This window comes from Trachemys scripta, chromosome 17 (genome assembly GCF_013100865.1).
Source record: "Trachemys scripta elegans isolate TJP31775 chromosome 17, CAS_Tse_1.0, whole genome shotgun sequence".
Taxonomy (NCBI): Eukaryota; Metazoa; Chordata; order Testudines; family Emydidae; genus Trachemys; species Trachemys scripta.
Genome location: NC_048314.1, coordinates 24,220,600 through 24,240,299, shown reverse-complemented (window position 1 = coordinate 24,240,299; position 19,700 = coordinate 24,220,600). Strand labels below are relative to the sequence as shown.

Below are 19,700 nucleotides of genomic sequence, written 5' to 3'. Positions count from 1 at the left end.
GCAGGCACGCACAACACCAAACACAGTCAGGAAGTTTCATTTTAGGCTCATCAGCTGTGACACTGCTTCCTCTGTAAAGAAACAAGTTGTTTTTAGCAACTAAATCCCCCAGTTGCTGTTGGTACAAACAATTAAATATACTGGGCCCTACAACTGTATAAACTGGAAATGAATTTAGCCACTGTAACTTTGTAGAATTCTTAGTAAAGATACTTATATATTTAGATCAGATAATCTGCCACTTAGACAGACAACCAGATAAATCATTAAAATTTCCATCCTATGAAGAGGATGGAGATTAACCTTTTGTCATTTACTTTACAATTTAAAAAGGCTACTAAAGCCTTAGTTTTCAGGAAAAATAAAAAAAGAAAGGGATTTTTCTTGACTCAGTTACTTTTCTTTAGAGAAGTGTACCATTCCAGAGATTTTTTTTTTTTTTTTTTAAATCAACTGACAAATACACCTGATTTTACAAACCTTAAACGCTGCTGCTAAGAACGTATACAGCTGGCTGAAGGTAGGTTTATACAGCAAGTACTTATGGGGATTTTCCCGCCTAGCAGGTTTCTCAGTCGACTCCTATTTAAAAACAAAAAACAAAAAAGCACACCATGTATATTCCTAATATCGCTTTATCTTTACACTTCCATTTATCTATTTATTCATCTTCAATGTGCTTCCCTAACATATTGGTCTGCCCATGTAGCATTCTCTACTGAGTACCACAGTAACAAAGTTCAGGTCAGAAACCGTTTGACAGTCAGTATTCAGGCTTAACCCTCAATTTAACTTGCCACCCAAATCCTGCTTTTATCCTGGATTATAATTTAGAGAGAACAAGGTGAGAAAATGCAGTCTCCAATTCAGTTAGTTCCTGATCCCTTAATAAAGCTCCCTGACCATATTTTCAAGGACACTCCCTGATAACAGCACACGTCCGCCTCATTCTAGCGCCGCGTTTTTTACTTTGTTCTTTCAAGAAACAAACATTTTCTTCCAATTTTATTTGTACCTCAACATACTGCTGTGAAGTGTGCTGACAAAAACCCAGGACTGGCAATTCTCCCCTTTGTCTACAGATGAAACGCAAAATGCATCCTAAATATCTACTCTAAACTATACGAACAGGGATGACCCAAATGAGAGACCAGATCAAATCTTTCCATTGGAACCAAACAATACTTGCTACTGAAGCTTCCACATATAATAGAGAAGCCACCATTACCCAAGTCCAACTCTAGAGTTTGAACCCCCTTTCTGTAAGTATCAGAATAAGAATTATAACAACATAGCTGCCATGCTCTATATACAGAGAATTCTGCTGCCAAGTTTGCAACTGAAAATGAAACTCACCTGCATTCCAGGTTTGTTCATTTGTGAAGCCAAGTTCATTGGTTCCCTTTCCAGTGCTTGCAACATTCGGAACATGTCAACCGTTAATTCACTGAACTTTACCTGCAAGAGGAACACTGCCATCACTAATGCATCCTGTCTGGCATGGGGTAAATAGGTACTCTGCTTCCTAAGAATTAGCCAGGTAAGAGCATTGGACTGTGTACTGAAAAGATTAGAGTGAAAGACTACACAATATCTAAAAGTGCCCAACATTTGGTTAAGATACTCGTAACCCCACTGCTGCCATGGAAAAAGTATAGAGGTGAGATATGAAAGCCACTTGACCTCAGTGGTAGCTAAAAAGACAGAAAATTTCCCCAGGCTGTTTGGAAAGACATTCATCTGTTGCATCACCTGTGATGCGACCCTCATATGGAAGTGTCACATCACAGGTGATGCAACAGATCGGGTTTTTCCAGATTGTCCCACAAAAGACATGGCACTAGCATGTTTTAAATGCGCATGTAGCGGGGTAGTCACCTGCTCCCGGTCTGACAGGGTAAAAAGCCAGCCCTTGGAGAGGACTGGGGCTGGGAGCCTTCGGTTGGGCTGACTGGGGAGGCAGCCTCAGCTGTGCAGAGACACAGTCTCCTCTAGCTGGAAAGGGAGACAGGCCTGGCTGCTGGGGAGCTAGAGAAGGTACCTGGAGTGGAGCAGGGCTTGGGGAAGGCCACGGGAGCCGGGGAGCTCCAGCCTGGAAACCCCCCAGGCTGCGGCCTAGTATAAGGCTAAACAGGTACTGGGGTTGCAGGGGGCAGCCCCGCTATAGGTAGAGGCAGCAGGTCCAAACCCCCCTTGCCGGTGATGAGTGGCTGATACTGCCGTCTGCCCCAGGGAGCGGGGGCTAGTTGGTGACTGGCAGTAGCCTACGACTGAGGCGAGGTAGGGATAGTGGGTGGGGAGTTCCCCTGGGTGGGGAGACCGAGAAAGAGTGGGGTACTGCCTGGGGGGCAGCACCCTGAGGAAAGGGGCACCGGATCCAGGAGGGACACAAGGGCGAAAGCAGTGAGTGGCGAGACTTCGGCTTGCAGAGGGCGCTCTAAGGCTGGAAAAAGAGCCAATTCCCAGGATGCCAGCAGGAGGCGCCGCCAAGTGAGTCTGCGCATGACTACAGCGCACAACAGTCTGCAGGTATCAGATAGAAGAGATCATTCTTAACTAGCATAATGGATACAAGTGGTAAAAAAGATATGTGGCAATGGGCTGATATGGGGAGGTCACTTACCTTGCAGTAACTTGAGTTTGAGTAGTTTTGGCCCTATGGGTACTCTTTCGTAGGATGTGCCCATGCGCTCTTGACTAAAGAATGCAAAGTACTGTGTGCAGGACTGCACCTAGCAGCACCTTGTGCTTCCAAAGGAGAGCATATAACAGTGACAGCAGGTCCGTGCCTCTTCAGTTCCATCTTGAGTGTGAAGCAGAACTCCACAGCTGAGAGAAAGGGGGAAGGGGAAGTGGAGCACACATACGAACAGGGCCGGCTTTAGGACCTGCGGGGCCAGATTCAAACACCTGGTGGCGGTCCGGGTCTTCAATGGCACTTTGGCGGCGAGGGGGTCCATCACGCGGCTCCGGGTCTTCCGCGGCACTGAAGGACCCCCCGACGCTGAAGTGCCACCGCCGCCCGGTGAGTAAAAAAAAAATTTTAAAGTTTAAAAGGCACCTAAGGCGCAGGGCCCTCTTAGGCACGGGGCCAGATTCTGGGGAATCTGAGGAAATCGGCCTAAAGCTGGCCCTGCATACGAACAAAACATCTTGAAGAACTCAAAGTTACTGCAAGATAACTAACCTCTTCTTCAGGTATGTGTCTGTAGCGGGGTGAATGCCCGCTCCAGCCCTGAAGGGGTTGGAAAAGCCCTGCAGAGGGCTGGGGCTGTGTAAAGGGGCAAAACCCTGGCTGATTAGGGAAGTGGCTGCAGCTGGGGCCACGCCCCAAACTGAGCCACTCAGCCTTATAAGAAGGCCAGGGTAGCCAGGGCCAAGCAGTCTCCCTCTGACAGGAGAGAGAGAGAGAGAGAGTCAGGCCTGGCTGCAGGGAGCTCACTGGGGACCTAGAGTAAGGCAGGGCTGGGGAAAGGCCTTGGAGTGCTGCGAAGCCCTAGGCCAGCAACTCCCCAGGCTGCAGGGCCTGGTCCCAGGTTCATATAGGTATTGGGGTTGCAGAGGGGCAACTTAAGGGTGGGTAAAGGCAGACAGTCCAAACCCCTTGTTGCCGGTGATGATTGGCTAATAGACTACAGTCTGCCCCAGGGCGCAGGGACTAGATGGTGACTAGCAGTAGCCATAACTGAGGCGACATTGGGATAGGAGGTGGGGGTTCCCCTGGGTGGGGAGACCCAGAGAAAGAGTGAGGTACTGCCAGGGGGGCAGCACCTAAGCCAAGGGCACCGGAGTCTGGGAGGGACACAGGAGCCAACGACAGGCAGATCACCGGCCTGCAGAGGGCGCTCCAGAGACTGGTGAGCTAATTCCCGGTATGACCAGCAGGAGGCGCCGCAGGAGCGAGTCCACACCTGATTACAGTGTCCCTATAGGTGCTCCACCATAGGAGACTCCCCAGCAGTAACTCAATGAGGAGACCAGTCCAAGACAATTCAAAGGACCATCAAAGGTAGCATCATCCCTGGAAGCAGGTAAAATGGCACAATGCTTGGCTAAGGCATGAGCAGAGGACCAAATTGCAGTCCTACAAGTTTGTGTTACAGGAACATCTTTCAGGAGAGCTACAGATGTGGACTGAGCTCTAGTGGAATGTGCTGTCACTCCATGAAGGGGCTGCATCCCAGCGGATTAAAAAGCAACCTGAAACCTATTTCAAGAATCTGCGTGGAAATCGGTTGTCCCTTCCTCTGTGAAAAAGTCTACAAATAATCTGGGAGAGACCCAGAAGGTCTTAGTCCTGCCCACGTAGAAGTCAAGAGCAGTTCAGACATCTAGTGTATGTAGGCTGGCCACCTCTCTGGAAGCATGATGCTTTGAGTACCTGGTATGTGGATCTCTTGATTAATATGATATTCCAAAGAGACCTTTGGAAGAAGCAAGGATGTGATACAGCATAACCATATTTCTATCGAAGGTAGTAAATGATGTGTCTGCCATCAGAGCACTGAGCTCTCTCATATGTCTAGGTGAAGTGATGGCTATAAAGAACGAAGTTTTGAAGGAGAAGTGGAGGACAGAACAGGTAGCCATCAGTTCAAAGGAGATTTTCCTCAGGGCACTGAGAACCCAAATTAGAAATTCCTATTGGGGGGCCGCCATACCGGGGAAACAAGTCATGCAAGCCTGGAGGGATCTGGCTGTACTGGGATGGGCAAATAACTGAGAAGCAGCATCAGAGAACACTAGGAATGGAAGTATTTCTAGTTTTGAAGGTAAGTTTTGCAAGTACTAAGTTTCCTGCTAGATAGGAGAACTGACTAGACCTTATCCAAACATATTAGCTCCATGCTCAAGAACCATCTAGGAACCATGCGCTCAGATTCAGGGGGGAGGGGGTTCAGACAGATCAGGGTCCCAGAGTTCTGGGACAGGAGATCCTTTGTGAGAGAAAAATCTGGGAGGCATTGCCAAAAAGAGGTGAAGGAGGTTCAAGTACCACACTTGTGTTGGCCAGAATGGTGTTATGAGGATAACCCTCCCTTTCCTGTTGCAGTTTAAGCAAGGTCTTGAGGAACACAGGTAGATTAGGTAAGCACATAGCGGGATACGGGGCCACAGTGTTGTCAGGGCACTCTCTACATCCCTGTTGATTCATATGTAAATAAGTCTCCCCATTTTGATTCCACACTGCTCAATTTACATTGGAGACAGGTTGATAGCTGCCTTCCCTCGAGTTCAGGAGAAAACCAGTTTCTCCCTGTGTTTGGTCACAGATTTTGAAGCAGATCAGTGAGTATCCATAATTTCTCATATAGTATTTCCAAAATGTATGCATTATGATATTAATCACCAGTAAGTCACAGGCTTTCATAAAAGACCTTACTAAAAACAATTTTCTAATACAGTAATTTGTATTCAATCAGTTGATTCAATTACTTATCATCTGAGGTTCAGACCCCCATCATTAACAGTTAAGAGGTATCTTCCCCCCTACTTGCTAGGTTGATGGTTTTGTTTATCTTTTATGTAAGTATATCTTCATTATCTCTGCTTGTCTGACCAACCTGGTTGTCAGGCAAATACACATTCCTTTGTCCAAGGCAAACTGTGTTTAAAGTGTGTTTGGCAACACTTGGTACTGGTAGTGTTCTGAGCCTATTGCAAAACGTACAAAATGTTTGTGGGATGCGGTGAGGGAGTGAGAGGAGGAAAGATGGCTACATGAAAGTAGACATTCTGGAGGTCAAGGGCAACAAACCAGTCTCCCATATCTAATTGGAATGACGGCAGCTAGTGTCACCATGCTGAAGTGCTGGGAAAGGATATAGGTGTCCAGGCTTCTTTGAGGTCGAGGATTGGTCTCCATCCTCTGCCCCCTTGGGAATGAGGAAATAGTTGGAATAAAACCCTGTTCCAATGAACTCTGGGGGAACAGGTCTGACCGACCAAGAGTAGGAGAGACTGTGGATCCCTTGTTTTAAGAGATCTTTGTGAGGAGAGTCCCTGAAGAGGGACAAAGAATGAGGGTGCCATGGGGGGGGGAAGAGGGGGACATAGTATGGAAGTGGATAGGATATCCCACGTTAATCACCTCCAATACCTAGAGCCCTGTGCGGATACAAAAATGTGGATCCGCATCAGCCAGGATCAACCCGCAATCGGTCTTCTACCTGTATCCGTAGATGTACCCACAGCAGCAAGGGGGAGGGGGGCACGAGGTCTTACAGGGAAGAGGCAGTACAAGGGCAGGGACAGGGGATAAGTAGTAGCATGGAGGCAGGGTCTCAAGAAGAAGGGGCAGCATAAGGAGCGAGTCTGAAGTGGGTTTGTCAATTTCTCTTATTAGCCGCATCCACCTCCAGGGAATTGGGAAGGAGGAGGAAAAAGAAACACTCCATTCCCTTGATCGTTTACAGGTGGGCTGGATAGTAGCAGGTGTTTGCTAGACTGTGCAAATAGGCGATAACAGAGCCTCATTGATTGGGAGAGCAATTTTCTTGAGGTGATATTTAGAATGTCCACCAAGGCGTGTTGAGACTCCTGGACATCTTGTCATAGGATCTGGAGGGATTGTGCCAGGCAGTTCGGGGGGGGGGCTGGAAAGCCCAAAGGTCATCAGCATAAGATCGTATATGGACTCAGCAGGGTGTGATGGTATGGTGCCAACAGAAAGAGCCCTGTACCAGGACCTTAGAGTCGAAAGCAGTATCATCCCTGGGGCTGAAAGGGGGAACATACAAGATATAGGTGCCAGTACTGGAGTCCAGCTGAGGTTCAGTCTGGGAGGATTGTGGGTGGAGGTGTTCATGCAGTACCATGGATGGAGCGTTTAGAGGACCGTAACAGGGGAGATTCTGGTTCTTCCAGTTATAGAAGAGGTCCTCCATGGAGAGAAATCTGGAGAGTGCTCGTGGGCTATGGTATCCAGAAGTCTGGACAGTACTGGAACCCGGAGAAGGGGGTCTGGGCTGAAAAGGAAAGCATGGTACCAGAGAGGCTTGTAGAGGAACTTCTGACCTCAGAGCTCTGGTGCAGGGAAGACATTGACAGTGGAACATGAGTGGGAGGCCAGCGTGCATCTCAATGCCCAAGAGTGAGTTGGTACTCAGGGAGATGGCTGCATGTACTGTTTATTAGAAGACTTCTCCTCATACTGCTTCTTGTGCAGTACTGGTACCAGAATCAGACAGAGACCCAGTTGTACCCCTTGAGGAATGCGAGATCTCCTGAGGGTGGGATTTATGAGGCTTCTTCTCGGAAGTCCTAGCCTCTGGAGGTGCTCCTGGGGCTGCAACAGCCACCGGAGCACCCTGGGATTGAGGTTGATGTACGGTGGGGGAAGTGAACAGCCTCCACTGGAGCTTCTGAGTGTTCCATTAGCAGGCACTTCAGCCTACTCTCTGCCTTTGCTACCTTTAAACTACCTTTCAACAATGTACAGACCCTATGCTTCGATGGGATGTGGGTGGCTGAAGCAGCTCAAATGCCCATCACTAGAGTAAAAAAAGACTTGAGGCAGGTCTGGCAGGACTTAAATCCCAGGGTCTTCAGCATCACCCAGAAGGCTAATGGACCAAAACAGAGGACTGAAAGATGGGGGCGGGGGGAGGGGACACTAAGAATCACTACATTTAAGTAAGGTGGGAAGCTGAGAACGAGTGGACATGCAATCTCTCCATACTGAGCTGCAGCCGGCTGAGACAGAACTGAGTGGCGGTGGGTCCAGGCCTCCCTATATACCCTCCTTTGGAGTCACAAGGTGCTGCTCTGTGCAGTCTCCAGTCAAGAGCACTCGGCTGCGAGCATATCCTATGGTGGAGTACCCATAGGGACATACACTCGAAAGAACAGGACAAAGGACAGTTCTTGTTGGTTATCACTCAGTTTTGCCAAACTCTTAGCTCATCTACAGTCACTCTTAACATCATTGCTAAAGATTTTGTATTTGCCTCTTTTGGACTCTGCAATTTCCTTTAGTAGAATCAGGAAAAAAAAAATGAACTGTTTTCAATTCCAATTGAAGACTGAACATACAAACAATTCCTTGTAGTCTCCTTTACCTGGTTATTGCAATTCCCAATAATTAATGCATCTGCAAGAGTGAGCTGTCCCACGATCATTCCCTGCTCCAGCAATGGGGCCCCTGTTTCAGACAGTCGGTTGGAGGTGATTACGATGGTATTGTCATCATTTAAAACCATCACAGGATCTGCCTGGAAAGATAAACCAGCACAGAGCATGAATTTCAAGGACACCCACAGGGTCCACGACCACTAACAAAAGGAACTCTATGTCCTGTCACTCATAATAGACATCCCATAGCTGAAGTGAAGACTACTTTATTTGTCTTAATTATTTGCCTTTTAGATCCTAAGGCCGCAGAGCAATTCCAGTTTGGAAAAGGAGCTGCTCCTAGGGACTAGAACAGTGTTTCTCAAACTCGGGCCGCCGCTTGTGTAGGGAAAGCCCCTGGCGGGCTGGGCCGGTTTGTTTACCTGCCCCTCCGCAGGTCCGGCCGATCGCGGCTCCCACTGGCCGCGGTTCACTACTCCATGTCAATGGGGGCTGCTGAAAGCGGCGCAGGCCGAGGGTCGTAGTGGCCACCGCTTCCAGCGGGTCCCATTGGCCTGGAGCAGCGAACCGGGCAGGTAAACAAACCGGCCTGGCCCACCAGGGGCTTTCCCTACACAAGCGGCGGCCCCCGTTTGAGAAACACTGGACTAGAAGAAAGTACCTTGGATATTTAAACACAAATATTTGTGTTGTAGCACTTTAAGTGCAGTTGAGAGGAGAATGTACCCGTGCAGGATAAGCCATCTGACTTCGCTTCCCAGAATCTGGGGAAACGAACTTCACTAACACAAGCACAGCAGGCAATCCACATGCAGATCATCGGTAACATTTCTACACGGCAGAAAAATCCTGCCTTATTTACATTTCTCCTCTTTCATAGAGAGAAATAATGAAAGAACCAAGCCAACAGTGGTCCCGCATTTCAATCCAATAATGATTAAATACTGGGGCGTGGGTATTCGTACATATGTAGGTGCAAACACATTGTGCAAATGGAGGAAAGTAGGAAACTGTCTCCTATTTTATAGAAGAAATCCTCATTTTTCTTTGTATCAAGACATAAAAAGGGCAATATTACAGCTCTGCCAAGACATACTGCCAGTATCACTGCCAAGATTATACTGTATTTTCCATTACATATTGCTTATGCATTGCCAGAATAATATGCCAGTACTGCAAGCATCAGAATAGATTTGGAAGTTACTAATACAGTCAGAAGCAGGCCTCCCACAAAGATGGGCCTGTAGCTGGCAGTCCTTCTACAGCAGTTACTATGCCAATGGCTGTGTTCTGATCCCAGTGTCACCTGAACACCAAGTGTAAGAAGAGAGGTGGGGAGACAGCAGGTCACAACCTCATGCTTCCACTAGCTGCTAGCTTTATGTTGCTTGAGCAGGTCTGACACAGATGTCTCCTTAACAGTTCAGCTACTGCAGAATATTTCATCAGCAGATTGGAGACGAGTGTGGCACACCTGCGCACAAGACCATTCCTTACTAGCTTGCTCCCCATGGCACGGCCTCAGAACAATCTGCAGTGACGAGTTCCCATGTTTTACTTTTAAAACAAGAGGGCTTTTTATGAAGGACACTTTCGAACAAACTGCAGAGACCAAGGTTTCCTTCATTCTCACCTCAACAAAAGCCGCCACCTCTTGAAGAACCAGGTTCCACTCCACCTGGTCCTCAGTGTTAAAGCGGTGAGTGTAATCTTCAATTTCATCAGATAATTCCTGGAGGTAGAAAGTCCAAAGGAAGAGGAATAATGAATAACACTTTTGAAAGTTAAGGCAGTCATCTCTCATAAATAAGGCGGTCTCAGCACTTCAGGGACGAGACATCTAAGCAATCTAATTATAGAAGTTTTAGATATCATTACCCACACGGCCATATCCAATCTGGAACATGGCCAAGAAGTTGGTCAACATGTGCTACTTCAGGAGACAGGACTCCAGGTACCCTTACTTTGCACTCTGAGAACACAAACACCTTTCAAACAAACCCAAGAGCAAGGGAGGGCACTCATTTCAGACACAAAATTAACTGGCACACCCACACAATGCTATCAGACTGGTTATTGTAAATTCTTGCTATCACAAGGGCTGACTCAAATCTAAGGTTCCTGATCTGTAAGTGAATGGTCTGTCCTTTCCAGCTGTCTCCTCTGCTAGTTTGTGCTGTGCAGCTCTTTGGTGTCTGTCCCATTGGATCCAGACAGGCAAAGAGCAATGCAGCTTACATAAAACTGCCAACACCAGAATGTGGCTTGCAGCAGTGTAGGAAGGTTCTTGGGGAAGTCTGGCGTTCCTGTCGTTACTCTTTGGAAAGCAAGACTATTGTCAGAAACAGCCACCCAACTCCAGGCACCCATGCCTACTTGGATGTTTTCCCTTTATGTTAAATCTCGTCAAGTGGAAATCAGCAGGCCACTGGAGTGTAACGTTTTCCCTAAACACAATAAAGTATCTAATTTGGTCCAAAACATATTGAACATGCACTGCTGCTCGATGACATACCCTGGTCTGTATCCTAATCCCTATCTATCTATTGTCCCCCAAAGTTTGAAGCTGTTCTGAAAGGTAAGTCTTTCCCTCACCCCCATCATGCGTGCACACAGATTCTGTATCTTTCCTGTCCCCTAATGTCTTAAGTCTTTCCCAATCTGGCTTCTGGAAGATCACGATAGATTCTTTTAATTTGCAAGGAACACCTCAGAGATTCCAAGTACCAGATTGGAAAGGAACAGAGCACTGTGCTGAGCAGAAGGGCTAACAGAATCAAAATGGGAGGGATTTCATGGAGAGGGAGGGTCATGGAGACTTTTGAGGTCAGAGAGAGAGGTGGGAGCTACTGGCTTGGGAGGAGGGAGGTGTACAAGGCTAGAGAGAAGATCCCCAAACATTCAGACAGCTGAAACAAGTGTGATATTCATATCCACACTGTATGGGGTTTATCCAAACCCAACTTCATGACATCTGCCTTCCACCAATGGCAAAACCACTCTTTGGTCAAGTGCTCAGGTCATTTACATCTACATGAGGCACGGAACACCAAAACACATCAGGATGTTGTTCCTCCCACTGCAGATCCCAAGGCCAGGTTTAGTTAAAGCTGCAAGATTAACAGGAACAGCAGCAGCTGAGATCTTATGTGTGAGATTTCAACTGAAAGAGAGATATCCTGGATGCCGTAATATGCAGGAAGAAAAGCTCTGCATGACTAGTGGCCTGTATTGCATGGACACGTACACTTTCCATTGTCCTCATATCATTAATTTACCTTTACGAGGTCCTTCACAACATCCATTTTGTTGAGCAAAAGACAAACCACTATAAACCTTGCATAATAACGCAGCTTCTTAACCACCAGTTCAGGCCTGAAAAAGAAAACACCAATGCAGTGGTCATGGAAAAAGATGATCTGTGCTGACCCTAGCATGAATTCAAGCAACGTAGGAGATGCTCTTATTTAGACCTGTTGGGCATAATCCCTAAAGGGCCCGACATATCAGCTAAGGATCAGCAGAGCTCTGTGCTGTCTCGCACACATCCCCTACTCTAATGCGAGATGTGGGTGATTGGTGCAGGAGCTGGCTTTACTGGCTTTCTGCCAGTTTATGGTCAGAACCTGGCTCCTTTGTGTTATCTGCTGATGGATCACAAATGAGATTCTGGACCACTGAGTCAAACCATCAGAGAGAACAAAACATTAAACATCTGCAAGTTCAATTATGGGACATAATGTCTTATCACATTTTTACCTTTGTAAAATAAATTTGCCACAGTCTTTAAAGAGGACATCTCTGCCAATCACATCTAGTCTGAACAAGCTCAGACACCCAGACTGGAGTGAGGAGATTCTCCAATTTAAAATAAGCTAAGATCGGAGGCCAACAATAAAGGACACTAAAATGGTTGTTTAGTCTATCTGCAGACTTTCAGATGGTATGCTCAGAAAATCAGTAAGGCTCTAGGTCCTGCTAACCAAGTCCAAAATTCTTGAGTGCCTGTAACAAACTTGGCAGGCAATTCTATATTGCAGAGATCAGAATAAAAATCTCTTTCTCAAAAGTCAATCCAGATCACTTCTTCCCCAATTCTAACTAGCCACTGACCTCACCTCCCAGCCAGAGCACAGGACTGACAGCAAGAACCTCTTGAGTTCAGTGTCTGCTCATACTGAATCCTCCTAGTCGCTTGGGAGCCTGAAGCGTTAGACAACACCTCGCAGCATCCTTTTGAATGAGCCCTGCTCCGGATTGCTCCCCACAGGAGCACACCTCTCAGGCTTTCTGAAATAGTTAACGAATGGGGAGGACCACATTATCCTAGTCAGATGTGGTAAGGCTGCCAAACTGCCAACATCACTGCACTTCGGAGAATTTTCAAGTAAAAATAAAGGGACCTATTATTTCCTCTACTTTGTTTCTGCATGAGCAAGTTAATCTCCCAGCTCTAGAACACTATGTGGGTAATTCCCAGTGACAGCACTGATAAAAAAGGCTGGGAAGGACACAGATGAGCAGCTGAAGGTCTTCCTTGCTGCTGAACCCAATTGCTAATCCCTCTAGTCTCCAGACATGGCTGGTGGTTCTACAATAAAGTGTTTAATCAGGGTTGTTAGGATTAACAACGACTTCCTCTGCAGAGCTGCTCTTACCCCAGTTATTTTCCCTTAATCACAGTTTACAATTCAAGGCTGCTTCTGCTCATCACTTTAATCCTCAAAAAAAAAAAAAAAGGGGGGGGGGGGGGCGCGAGAGAGACAAGATACTGGTGCAGTCATACCTGTCCTCTTTATTGACTTGGGAGTAATAGGATCTCTGTCGAATTGCTGAATAAAAGGAGAAGGCTTCATTCAGATAGCTGGTTTCAGATGTCCGCAGGCTGTGGGAGAAACATATTACCTCACAGCTCCACGTAGAGGGTCCTGTCACCCCTACCCCTGCCACTGACATACAAGATGATTGAGTGGGTAAAACATGCTCTCTCTCTCAAGTGAGTGCTACATTAAAAAAAAAAGCAAGTTTTCCAATCCCAGCACATGATTGGAGGAGATTCCAGCGCTTCAATTTTATTTCAGACAGTCTAAGGAAGCCAGCAGCAAAGATCAGCTGTCAGTACCTCATGCCCATACATACAGATGATACGTTAACATGGGAGATTTAAGGGGAACAACGGTTTCAAATCCCAAACTAGTAACTAAATCAATATGCAAAGTCAATGCAACAGATATGGAAGACTTTAAAGTGACCCTTGAGGTCAAAGAGGCAGACCTTTAGCACCGTCAACAAAACTTGCAGAATAATATTTGGGCATGAGGGTCATCTTTGGGATCTACTTTTTGATTCTGCAATGAATCTTGTTGGGTAACAAATGCTGTGAGTGGTCCCTCATGGGGCTTTCTTGTACCACTCCTGAGGGCATGTCTACACTAGAAACGTAAGTCAACCAACAATTACTACAGTGGTTCATGTCCACAATACCCCCTCTTTCTGTTGGTGGCGCGTCCTCACCAGGAGTGTTCCCACTGACTTAAGAGGGGCAGTGAGGGGGGCTGAGAGCCTGGACAGCTGTTGGTCTGGGAACCAGAAGCGGGGATCCAGGCAGCACCTGTGCTCCGAGCTGGAAGGGGGCAGCCTGACTGGGAGCAGGGAACTCGGAGAGCAGCTGGGCTCTAGCTGGAACCCCCCACCCACCCCAGTGACAGCTGGGCTTTCTTGTCAATTTCATTGCTCCAGTATGGAGCTGCAAAATTGACAAGAATGAGAGCCAACAGCTGATGTAAGTAGTGCAGTGTCTAACTACACCGACATACACCGTACATCTCTCAGAGAGAGAGAGAGAGAGAGAGAGTTACGTGGGTGTAAGAGGGCACTTACATTGGACGGAGGAAGGCTGTAGTGGGTACATTGACATAATTAGGTCGACATAAGCTGCCTTACGTCAACCTAACTGTAGCGTAGACCAAGGTGCAGTCATTCGAGAGTACACATGGTTCCTCCCAACCCCATCCTTCACTGCTGGCTCAGGAAGGAAATTGTTCTGGAACTACCACCATGTGTGCTGCATGGGCCATGAGCAACACCATTGTCTCCAGCAGGCACCGCAATAGATTCACTTACTAATAATGGTAGTAGAGCTGCCCAATCTTGGAGGCAATTTCCCCAATCTGCCACCGCTTCAATCCATATCGATTGTCCAGTACTTGTCTATTTCAAGCAAGAGAAAAGGGAGAGTATCAATATATCCCATGCATTTCCCAGAACAGCAACCCATCCAAATCCAAGTCAAGACACTATTCTAAGACCAAATCCTGCTTGCCTTACTTATGTGGGTATTCGCAACAACAGCCCTTAGAGAAAAACTTTTATACTCTAACATGGCATTTACAAGCCAGCTTTGGCAGAGCTGTGCACACACTAGAAGGGGCACATTGCAAAACAAGGGATTCCACAGCACCAAAAATGTGTGACAACTGGAGGGACCATTATGTTTCACAAATAACGTGAAAGAGGGTCGCAGCTTCCTGAGAACACTCAAGAGAGCTGGGTACAGTGTGGTGTGAAAGGTCAGAGCTTGTGCAGCAGCAAGACATTGCATCCATTCCACATGGGCACAGGTGCACTGCAGAGACCTTCAGCAGGTTAAGGCAGTGTGCATGTAAGCAGGCTGGGAAGTTGTTTTTGTTTTTTTAAAAAAAGGTTACATAAAGAAAAGCTTATATGCAACTTTTTTGGTTTAAATTAATTTAAATTCTTCAGGACACGGACTGTCTCCCCTTGTGCTGGGACAGCACAATCGGACCCCAGTCCAGGCCTCTGAGCACTACCATCATACAAAAAGAACACTGCAGAATTATTTGAAGATGGTTCTCAGGAGCATTTTCTTACCTATGCTGCTGTTGAAATTTCCAGAGTTTAGTGTAAACATCAAAGGTTCGCCCAAAATAGGACTGCCACTGCTTCTGCCCATACTGAGGCAAATCTCTGCAACAGATAAATGCAGAATAATTGCAGAATACATCCATCAGCCCAGGATGTGAGATGCAAACTCAGAGATTTTTGTTTGGGTGGTTGTTTTTTTAAAGTTAACATTTGTATTCTTAAAAAAAAAAAAAAGGGACTTGTGATATTCTATGACCAGTTCACACCTGCAAGTTTATGTTCTGTCTCTGCGGGTAGATCAGCTGCAATACAGACAGAAGAGATCCTGGGTTCAGGCTGCAGGCCAGTACTTGAGTTCATACTTCCTACTGGCACTGCAGCGTTAGGGCAAGTGGCACTTTGCTAGAGACACCAGATTAAACTGGGTCATCAACTCATGAAGCAGTTTCTGCTTGGAGGAGGGGGGGGGCATATATTCCCACACCCATTCTTCTGTTGTTACCCCTTACAGTCAGGCAGAATTCTTTGGCCCCTGCATAGACAAGATTGGGCATTTCATTAACACTAACAATTCCCAGACAGACATGGACAACAACCTGAATATTTGCTAAGGGTCAGTTTATCACTGACTGAGAATGAGAGAGAATGGCAGAGTAATGCAGAGATCTGGTGCCTTGAACTGCCTGCCATCACCACCACCCACCCCATGCAATGTCATATAATCTACAAGGCAACACTAGTATCAGAGGCGGGGAGGATAGGCTGGTGCCACTTAGCATTCACCAGTCCTTGGGACAGAGCCTTTTGGGGGCTAAGAAGGTATTTTTGCCTCAGAGCAAAGACTAATAGCAAAGAACTGCCACAGTTCTTCAAAACCACCCACACACCACCACTCCAAACACACAGTGCCCTGCACTGCAGTATACACTCCTCATTTTCACCTGCACAAAACACACACAACTCTCCCAACACAACACAACCAGCATGCACAATAACCCCCAAAAAATCACTCTGAAGTCTAGATTGTCTATTTCCATGAAGTGATGGAAAACAGCTACAAGTACAGCTGAGAGCTTTTTTTTGCTCAGAATATCACCAGATTCATTCTTCACTAGGATTCACAGTCTGTTACCACCCAATTTTAAGTTCTTGGTCATTTTTCGTTTTTTGTTGTTTTTAAACTCAACTTTACGAATTACACCTGTGTAACAGCAAAGGCTTTTAGCTACCAGTGTAACACTATAGACTGTGCATTTATAATACATAGAACATATTACCATGTATGTACTTGCATATTGTGGCAGCCATCCCCTAATTCCAGCCATAGCAGGATGAGGCAAGTACAGCAACAGCTGGAGGGAACTAATGCCATGTGTGAATTCACAGAATGTGTTTACATGGTGGTGGGCTGTGCAGATGCAGACACACGTGTGCATGTGTATAGATGCATGATTTAGAGAGTGGAAAGGAATTCATGTTTTCCAAGCTCTGTGAAGGTGTCCTTTTACCACAAGGTGTCAGGTCTCTTGACATCTTTAAAACACAAGACGCTCTCTCTCTACATATTTACTGTAACCCTGAAAACAACTCCCGAAGGAAATGGCAGGGTTCTTGCAGCTCCTATGCTTTCAAGCAGGCAACTGGAAACTGCAACAAAAGCAGTTATATGCATCAAATTCTAAATGAGATACTAAATATCATCCACAGTCAGGAACATACTGCAGAGACTTCAGGTCTGCCCAAAAAAGAGGAGACTTTGGTACAACACGTCATTGTTTGGTTACTCTTAGACACTATGTTATGCAGCTACTATTACTGTCGCCAGAAATGGGAAGTTAATGGTCCGTGGAATGAAATTAAACGGTGCCAGTGATTGCCCCATAAGCCAAATCTCCTTGGAGCTTGTGCTGTGAAAGGGCAACTTTGGTATGAAACAATTGTTTATAAACCCATCCCTAAATTACAAGAGGCAGGCCCATTTTCCCAACGCCTGTTCTATTCCAAGGCAGAGAGAATAGCCATTTAATTCAAAGCTCCTGTGGATGTCAGACTGCGTTTTTTAATACACAAAAGGGATTTAAGAGCTTGCATTGAGAGGTTGCCCTGAGAAATTGCCCTATATTTCCTCCTGGGAACTTCTGCTGTAAACAGGCTATTGAAGCCAGTTCACCTGGAGCCTGCCTCTCTTCCCACTTCCCCATAGCCCTAAAGGAGATTCACCCTTCTAGTTGCAGACATACACTAACTGGCTGGGAGCACAATGCTTAGTGTACACAAAAGGACATGTTTCAGAGTAGCAGCCGTGTTAGTCTGTATCCACAAAAAGAACAGGAGTACTTGTGGCACCTTAGAGACTAAAAAATTTATTAGAGCATAAGCTTTCGTGGGCTACAGCCCACTTCTTCGGATGCACACTTTAACCAGTCTGGCCATTCAATGACAGACCTGCAGGTGGCTATCTTACAACAGAAAAACTTCAAAAACAGACTCCAACGAGAGACTGCTGAGCTGGAATTGATATGCAAACTAGATACAATCAACTCAGGATTGAATAAGGTCTTGGAATGGCTGAGCCATTACAAACATTGAATCTATCTCCCCTTGTAAGTATTCTCACACTTCTTATCAAACTGTCTGTACTCTCTTGATTATCACTTCAAAAATTTGTCTTACTTAATTGGCCTCTCAGAGTTGGTAAGACAACTCCCACCTGTTCATGCTCTGTGTGTGTGTGTGTGTGTGTGTGTGTGTGTGTGTGTGTATATATATATGTTCCACTCTATATGCATCCAAAGAAGTGGCTGTAGCCCACAAAAGCTTATGCTCTAATAAATTTGTTAGTCTCTAAGGTGCCACAAGTACGCCTGTTCTTTTTACAAAAGGACATGGAATATCTGCTTGAAGGATGGGGCCACAAATTGCATTTCACTGAGATTTAATGTGACAAAAGTATTTTGGGATGCCATCACAATGTCTCCAAAAATCAGCAGCAAGGGCAAATCAAGAATAATCCAATTCAAATCTTGGATTAGACAGATGGCTCTCCCCATTCTTCATCAAGGGCCCAATCCTGCAAAGTGACAGACAGCTGAATACCTCTCAGTCTTAGGCCCTATGATTCCATATGCAAACCAGTTATCCGAGCGCCACTGGAGTCAGCTGGCATATGCCCATACCCAACCCTCATTGGCTCAGATTGTGGGATTACAGCACTTATATGAACAGAACAAAGGTGAGTGGGGTGACAGCACCACACTTACTATTGGAGACACCTATGCAAGAAATAAAATGGCAGAACTCACATTCCATGGGACACACTGTGGAGGCAGAGTTAAGGTGGTTTTGCTACCTTTACTGTGACTTTCCATGTTTTTGAATGTATTTGTTTTTAGCTACATTATAAGGATTTTAATCTTTAAAATTACCCAGACATGCTCCCAACTTTAATATCACCCTAACAAAGAGCCTTTTGTGAGGGTATCACGAGGAGCTTGGCATGAACTCCATGGGAAAAGACAAATATCCTTGAAGTCAACGCATTCAACACAAACCTAGAGTGGAATTTCAAGGCAGGCATACAGCCCACATGAAAAGCTACTCAAGAAGGCATTACATTTAGTTGCTCTTGAATTGGTCAAGATTTTTTTCAGAGAACCCTATCCCAGAGCAGTAAATTGGTTCACATACTGAATAGCAGATCATACCTTCTATAAACAGAGGCATTCTGAAGCCCCACCCCCAACAACAACTTCAAAAAGGACAATTGCAACTTCCCAGGACCAAAGTTCTTTAACAGAGTCCAGCAATGCCCCTGAGATGGGCTGTTGCAACATGAGAAGGAAACCCCATCGCCTCTCCCTTGCCACTACATAGCCTATGATTAATTTTTACAAGAAGTCCCCCTCCCCTCCCGGGAGCAGAGCTGTGCCTGGAGGCACAAGGGGAAGGGATGGCTACAGGAATGCAGCCTCTTGCTGATCATGCCAGGCTCTCTAGAGGAATAATAAAAAAGGACTAAGGCAGCAGAGTGGGATTTCCACAGCAGAAAGGAGCAACATTGTTGTCTAATCTCTTTAACAACACCCCAAGTGGGATAGGAAATTAATATTGCTTTGCTTATCAGCCAACTCTATTTCCCACACAGCATGAGGGAAACTGGCTGACTCATTTTATGCAAAGTGAATCAGTTATTGGCGTGATCCCCTACCAGCCTGAAAAGCCATTTCAACAGCTGTTGCTATCGTGATGCTGCTGATGCCTGAGAAGCTAGGCAGGAACTGGCCAGAAAGCAGGTCCTGCCAGACTCAAAGTTAGCTGCTCCTAGGGTCTGAAGCAAGTGGATAGAGTCCGGTCTGAGGGGGATTCCATATGGTCACAGGGCCTACTGTGCAAGAGGAATACTGTGAGAAGCAGCCTGAGCTTCAGGACACCTTATGCAATAAACAGGACAAGTTTGCTTCAGGAAATCTTAATGAATCTTAACACTTGTTTTCTGAATCATCATAATCCTTCCAAACTTTAAAGCATTCTCTCCAGCCACAGACTCCCCAGTTGTCAAGGAATAGCTGTGGAGCATCAAAGCAAGCCCCTTGCTACAATCCTCATGCTGCTTTATCCCCAGCCCCATCCTCCCCAAGGTTGAGAACATTCCTCACACCTATTGCAGTGACAGCCCCAGGCTCCAGCTGACCAAGCAGCAGCAGTAATTCTGCCCTACCAGGCCAGGATGACAGGTTAGTGTA

The 19,700-nt window shown here is 46.2% G+C and overlaps 1 protein-coding gene across 5 annotated transcripts in view; it reads right to left on the bottom strand.

Moving 5' to 3' along the window:
* Positions 1 to 19,700, bottom strand: part of SCAI (suppressor of cancer cell invasion) — a 93,735-nt gene that overhangs the window by 19,200 nt on the left and 54,835 nt on the right. For all 5 annotated transcript variants that reach the window (XR_004648448.1, XM_034793309.1, XM_034793310.1 and 2 more), the window contains 8 exons: positions 14,965 to 15,060; positions 14,197 to 14,283; positions 12,860 to 12,958; positions 11,352 to 11,448; positions 9,707 to 9,805; positions 8,061 to 8,213; positions 1,357 to 1,458; positions 481 to 582 (listed from right to left, as the gene is read on the bottom strand). Coding sequence is in view for 4 of the 5 variants with exons in the window: in XM_034793309.1 (XP_034649200.1) it covers positions 481 to 582; positions 1,357 to 1,458; positions 8,061 to 8,213; positions 9,707 to 9,805; positions 11,352 to 11,448; positions 12,860 to 12,958; positions 14,197 to 14,283; positions 14,965 to 15,060 (835 nt within the window). In the remaining variant the exon portion in view is untranslated. The remainder of the gene's footprint in view (positions 1 to 480; positions 583 to 1,356; positions 1,459 to 8,060; positions 8,214 to 9,706; positions 9,806 to 11,351; positions 11,449 to 12,859; positions 12,959 to 14,196; positions 14,284 to 14,964; positions 15,061 to 19,700) is intronic.